Genomic DNA, 6,637 nt, shown 5'->3' with positions numbered 1-6,637 from the left:
GGAGAGCCTGGTCTAGAGAGAGAATATCCTGTGTTCAAATCTGGCCTCAGACTCTTCCTTGCTGTGAGACCCTGGGCAATCGCTGGCCCTTTCCATTCTTCTGCTTTGAAACCAATACTTACTACCAACTCTAAGACAGCAGATGAGGCTTTCTTTAAGAATAAAGGAAAAGAGTTGGATATAGCAAGGCTTTATCACCAAACTAAGTCATTCAACAATGAAGTGGTAGGAAACAAGGGCAGTGAAAATGTGGTTTGCTTATAAGGTAATAGTTTTCTCTAGTTGACCACAACCTGGTTTGGTCATTAGCCAGTCCAAGGACTATTGGTGGTTCAATTGCTGGTCAATTCCATTTGTTGCTCTCAATCGGGTTAATTGTTTATAAATCTTTTGTAGCTGGGATGGTGGTAGAGACAACCTAGGCAGAGAAAAAATGGGTATGACTCAAACTTTGCAAAGATAAGTGCCTCTGAAGTACTAGCTATGTGAGAAAGATATAATGGAAAAATTTAGTTGAAATATAAAAAGTCTTTCTTCCACATCACCACAAATCAACCATTATCCTTCTCCTCCCATCCCCTCCCAATCCAAAAATAGTCTTCTTTCCTGAGGTAATAAAAATAGCAAAGAGATGTCAGATAATCTTGAAATGTTTAATAACAAGAATTGAAGTGAATAAGCACTTATTAAGTGCCTACTATGAGCTGAGCACTTAGCTTAGTAAAGGAGATACAAAGGAAAGCATTGGTCCTTAGTTTCAAGGAGTTTAAGTCTAATGAAGAATGTGACATTCAAACAACACCACAAATTAGATAGATAACATATTGATATGTGTGAATGAATTGGAGATAATTTTAGTGGGAAATTATTATCATGAAGTGCCATCAGAAAAGACTTTTTTATAGAAGATAGGATTTTAACTGAGATAGAAAGAAGGCAAGACATTTGAGAGACAAGAGAAAGGAGAAAATTGGAGGCACGTGAAACAGGCAGGGAAAGAAATCAGTATTTTAAAACAAACTATTTTACTTTATGTAAAGGGACAAAATAATGTATTACATTTATGCCAGTGAGAAAACTGAGATTTGGTCAAGCTCATTTCACTAAAAAGTATCAAATTTGGATTGAACCCACATTTTATCTTCAAGTCTAGTTCTGCAGTGCAATACCTCAGCTATCTTGTCCTATAAAGGGAAATAGTTCACATGTGTGTCAGGGAGCCTAATTTACCAATTTAAAATGGATGCATCACTATTAAAAAATGAGATCCACAACTATATCTTTTTCTCCATATTTGGGCTTCAGATAATGAAGCAAGCATTCATGACTCCATCTTTACCTCATTCCCTGAAAAAACTTAACTGTGGTACTGCTGTCCAAAATTTCAAAAGTAAGGTCACTAAACAGGAAATATTAAGATGTTATATTCATAAGTAGCAATCTGAAGTTTGATTTCAGGAAAATGCTGGTTGCAGATGACCCCTTGAAGTACAAGGGACCAAATAAGAGATAATGCTACCAACTCTTTTGTACTCATCTTATTTTTGGAGTTGTGGAGAACTCTGGCATCTCCACTTAAGATGAGAGAAAAAGGTACCATGAAGTCTAGCATAATTATCTTTATCGTGTCAAGGATTCCTTTGGAAGTCTGGAAGAATCAATGGATTCCTTAGAATGATGTTTTCTATTTTTTATACCTAAAAATATTTTATATTACAAAGGAAATCACATATATTGATATGATATCTATGTATTTATGTGTGTATGTGTATGTGTCTAATAGCCATATATACATATAGTTTCCATTTAAAATTTACAAGTTAAGAACCCCTGAAATAGATATTCCCCTTCTAGCTCTGAAATTCTGATTCTATGATCAACAGAAAATGTGGATTTGCAATCATGCTACATAAGGACTGGGTGAAGGAAATGAATTTTTTTTACCATAGAACAAGAAGAGATACATTCAGTGTCTTCAATTCTTTGAAGAGATCTAATATATTAGTGGAATTATATTTTTTCTTTCACCCCGGGGGATAATTCTAATAGCAATGAAGATACAAGGGAGAAAAATCAGGCTCACTATTAGAAAAATGCCAGCAATGAGAACTCTCTCATCCTGGAATGGGGAGTAGAATTTCCCCATCCCTAAAGAAGTTGTTGCCCTTCCCTGAAGATCTTCAAGCAAGGACTGGATGCATGCATGATCATTCATTAGATACGTGGTAGGAAGAATTCTTTATCAAATATGGCTTAGATTAAAAGTCAGCTTTGATACCTTCTAATAATGACATTTTGTAATTTGGTGATAGAAAATATTGTAATGTTTTACTTTCTCTTTAATGACAAAAATGAATGACTTTTAATTTTTCAAGGAATATCAGTGTGGTTCTAATTGCTATACAGAATATGCCACACCTTTATAACATAGCAGTTCTGAAAGTTCATGTAGCTTCTGAATTTATTACCTTATGATCAGTTTAGTGATGGGCATCTTCCTAATTATCTCTCCTAGTTCTGGGATGGTCAGGCTCACAGTCCATTTCTGGGCTTATACTCAAAGCTTTTGAGGCTCAGAAGGACCTCCTATTAATTTCCCCTAACCATGAAGTCTTGGAGGGTCATTGATTAAACAGTGGAGGAAGGGTGTCAAGGAAGGAGAATGCTCTCAGTGAGAAACAAATACCAATAATTACAAAGTATATTTATGAAGTGTTTTAAAGTTTGCAAAAACACTTTTCATACTTTATAAGCCTCCAAGCAACCCTGTGTGGCAAGGACTACATCTACTGTGAATCCGATTTTAGAGATGCGGAAACCAAAGATCAGAGAAATTAAGTTAACTTGTCCATGATCACAAAGAAAGTATCAGAAGGAGGATGGCAAATTAGATCTTCCTAAGTTCACCTGTGGCAGTTCTCCACTACATATTTCCTCTCTTTAAAAAAAAAGATGTCACTTAAAAAATTGCTTTGTGACCTCAGAACTTAGCACTATAGATGCAATTATTATACCAATTTTACACAGGAGGAAAATGAGTTTAAAAAAAAAAAAGAGGAGAAAAACTTGCCCAAGAATACCTCAGCTAATATATTTTTGAATTCTAGGTCCATCAGTCTGTCCATTACCCTGACTTACTCCATCATGAAAAATAAAAATGTGAAAAGCACTTTATTCACAATAATATCATGAGGTAGGCAATCTAACTCAAAGATTTTATCTTCATTTTATAGGTGAGGAAACTAAGGCTGAGAGAGCTGTTGGGTTGTTCTCCAGTTAAAGAAAGCAGCAAGTATTAGGGCTAAGACTTCAGTCTAGAACTTCTGAGTTATTACAGAGTTATATTATATTCTGAGTTATCATAGTTATCATAGAATTAGCAATTCTAATCCTTTTATACCTCATGCCTACTGAAGAATGTTACTTCTTACAGGTTTTGAAATTTAGGATGTCTATATTATCACCAGAGCAGTTACTAGGGTACTGTAAATAGGGTTTTGCTCCAGTGCATTAGCGTATCAAGGACTCTGATTACATTTCAGAATCAATTGAGCTTTGCACCCAATTAATGAGAATGATTATTTTAAATGTTTTATTATTATAATATATAAAATATTAAATATTTTAAATAGGCAATTGGCAAAGGTTACTTATTCTCTTCCTCTACTGCCCAGTCAAAACTTTATGGGAAACTTGCATCAAGTAGCATTGTGTAATACTCAACCTGATGCCAAAACAATGTTCTTTATAATTCAGTCTTAATAGAAGAGGGAAATCATTAGGAGGACAATGAACTTCCTTGGTAAGAATCCTTAGGACTCATTCCCCAGGTAGTTGTGATGCCTCTAACCCATACAAGAATGCTGCTATTCTCCATCTACCCTTTATTTCTCCATCTTCAAGTTATAGAAGTAGATAAGGAGCCTTCTTTAATATTAAATTTTGACCTATATTGAGGCAGGAAAACAACACTGAAAACAAGAGACAGTCTGGCATTAAGACACTAGAAATTGGAATTCAACTGTCAATTTCTCATTTAGTAACTGGATGATCTGGGTCAAAACACTTACACTCTCTGGGTTTCAGGTTCCTCATATGAAAAATCAGGAATTTACAAGTAATATTCTTGAAGATTATTTTTCAATTATAGGCCATATGATTCTACATCTCCATGAATTACTTGGAACCAAATTCCATAATTGAATTTTTGGATATCCAATAAACTTTATGACTGTTTACAATTTAAAGCACTTTATTAGGAAACATATCCTCCTTTTATTGTATTCACTTGTTCTGAGCTGATTCAATGCTGAATTCACAATATTTTCATAAATATTCTTTAATTCCTCATCATAAAATCCTATTTTTCCATATTGCATATTAAATACATCTCTGAAAAAATACATATTTTAAGTGTAGACTCAATTATAAACTGTCAACCTTCAATTGTATTCAAATCAGGTGAATTCCTAAGCTACTCAAATGAGAATTTTATTCAAAATTTGAATGGCTCAAAACACTAGCAACAAAGCCAGCAATAAAGCAAATTAAGCTATCTCTTTCCCTTCTCCCAAGTGATGATGGCTGTTTTCCTGGATATACATTCATGTGAATAAAGATGTTGTTTTAAAAGGCAGTGCACTGAAGTGAATCTGAGAATAGGGATGTGAAATAGAAATCTTGACTATTTGAGAGAGTAATGATGTGATAAAAATATCCTTGAGCTTCTGTTTCCAGGTCTATAAAGAGAAATGATGGAATTTGATTTAATTAATTGATTTGAATTGATGAATTGAATAAATGAATTGAATTTAATGATTTTAAGATGCTTTTCTAGATCTCCAATTTTAATCATAACACCCCTTCTAACTCAAAGTCCTGCAACAATGTAGTGATATTCTTTTCTGTCTTTCTCTCAGCAGAAAGCACCAGGAATAGATGGGCAGTGAAAACTATACAAGAGTCACTGAGTTCATTTTTGTGGGATTGAAATATGATCCAAAGCTACAGGTCATTCTCTACCTTATTGTTCTACTTTTTTATTTCATTAACATGACAGGCAATCTGGGCATAATAATTCTTATATGGTTTGATGCCCGACTCCATACCCCCATGTATTTTTTCCTCAGCCATCTCTCTTTTGTGGACATGAGCTTCTCTTCAATAGTGATTCCCAAAATGCTCAGAGACTTCTTTAAGGAAAGAAAGACCATCACATTCCTGGGTTGTGCCTTGCAGCAATGGTTTTTTGGTTTTTTTGTGGCCATTGAATGCTCCCTTTTGGCATCTATGGCCTATGATCGCTATGTTGCAATCTGTAACCCTCTGCTTTATTCCATTGCTATGTCCCAGAAACACTGCAACCAACTGGTAGCTATCCCCTATGCTATAGGGTTCATGGATGCCATGATTCACACTCCTGCTGCTTTTCATCTCCCCTTCTGTGGTCCAAATGTCATCAATCACTTCTTTTGTGACATTTTCCCCCTCCTCTCCCTCATATGTACTGATACCAGCATGAATAAATTATTAGTTTTTGTCATTGCTGGGATTATTGGAGTTGTCAGTGGCCTGATCATCCTTGTCTCCTACATCTACATACTTATAGCTATCCTTAAGATCCAGTCTGCTGAAGGAAGAAAGAAAGCCTTTTCCACCTGCTCTTCCCATCTCACTGCTGTCACCATCTTATATGGGACCCTCTTCTTTGTCTATGTACGGCCTAATTCAAGGTTCTCCATGGATACCAATAAACTCGTCTCTGTGTTTTATACTTCAGTAACTCCCATGTTGAACCCCCTTATCTATAGCCTGAGGAACAAGGAGGTCAAAGATGCTATCTACAGGACCATTGCTAAAAGAAAGTTTTGTATCAGGATATGAATTCTCTAGAATGGGAAATGAAATAGTGGCTGCTGGTGGTGGTGATAGTCCTTCCTATTTGAAGAGGACTAAAATGATATCATGATTTTGGGGTCAATTTGTAATATATCTGTCTCTGACAAATGAGCTCAGAAGGCTCTACTACAAGTCATTGATAAATAGTCCATATGAATATTTGAGATAGAGATGTCTCTAGATTTGTGCATCTCATGTTTATTTTGAGCCATTGCTCAAAACAAAACATTAGCATGAAAGGCATATCAGAAAAATTCAAAACAGGAAACTGGTGGATGGATATAAAAGAGGAGGAGAAGGAGGTCATCACTGACAAAGAAAGGCTTCTTGGAGAACACAGGATCACTGATCTAGATCTTAAATAGCAAAACTCACATTTATAATTGTAGAACCTGAAGCCCAGAGAGAGTAAATGTTTTGCCTGAAATCACATAAGCACTAAATCACGGAATTGGGATGAAAATTTAGGTTCTTTGATTTCATGTTCAGAATGAGCTTCACTTGACATGAGATTCCAAAGATAGATATACATTCACCAACTAATGAAAAAAGAGAGGCATTATTGTCATTGGGAATTTTTTAAGCAAACAGGATGCATAGAATTTTTTAAGCAAACAGAGGCAAGAGTAAAGTGGAGCAAAGAGTAATGTTGAAACATAGGTGATTTAGAGAAGAGTAATATAAGATGCTTGCATTAGATGCCAAAAGGCCTTGAATACCAAACTAAGGCTTTTTATGT

The 6,637-nt window shown here is 35.2% G+C and overlaps 1 protein-coding gene across 1 annotated transcript; it reads left to right on the top strand.

Annotated features, from left to right (window-relative positions):
• Positions 1-4,938: 4,938 nt before the first annotated feature.
• On the top strand, positions 4,939-5,883 carry LOC100024846 (olfactory receptor 1009). The gene has a single exon (XM_001375940.3). The coding sequence runs from the start codon at positions 4,939-4,941 to the stop codon at positions 5,881-5,883; it is 945 nt and encodes a 314-aa protein (XP_001375977.3).
• Positions 5,884-6,637: the final 754 nt, after the last annotated feature.

This window comes from Monodelphis domestica, chromosome 6, assembly GCF_027887165.1.
Source record: "Monodelphis domestica isolate mMonDom1 chromosome 6, mMonDom1.pri, whole genome shotgun sequence".
Lineage (NCBI taxonomy): Eukaryota > Metazoa > Chordata > Mammalia > Didelphimorphia > Didelphidae > Monodelphis > Monodelphis domestica.
This window is presented reverse-complemented; position numbering and strand designations above follow the sequence as displayed.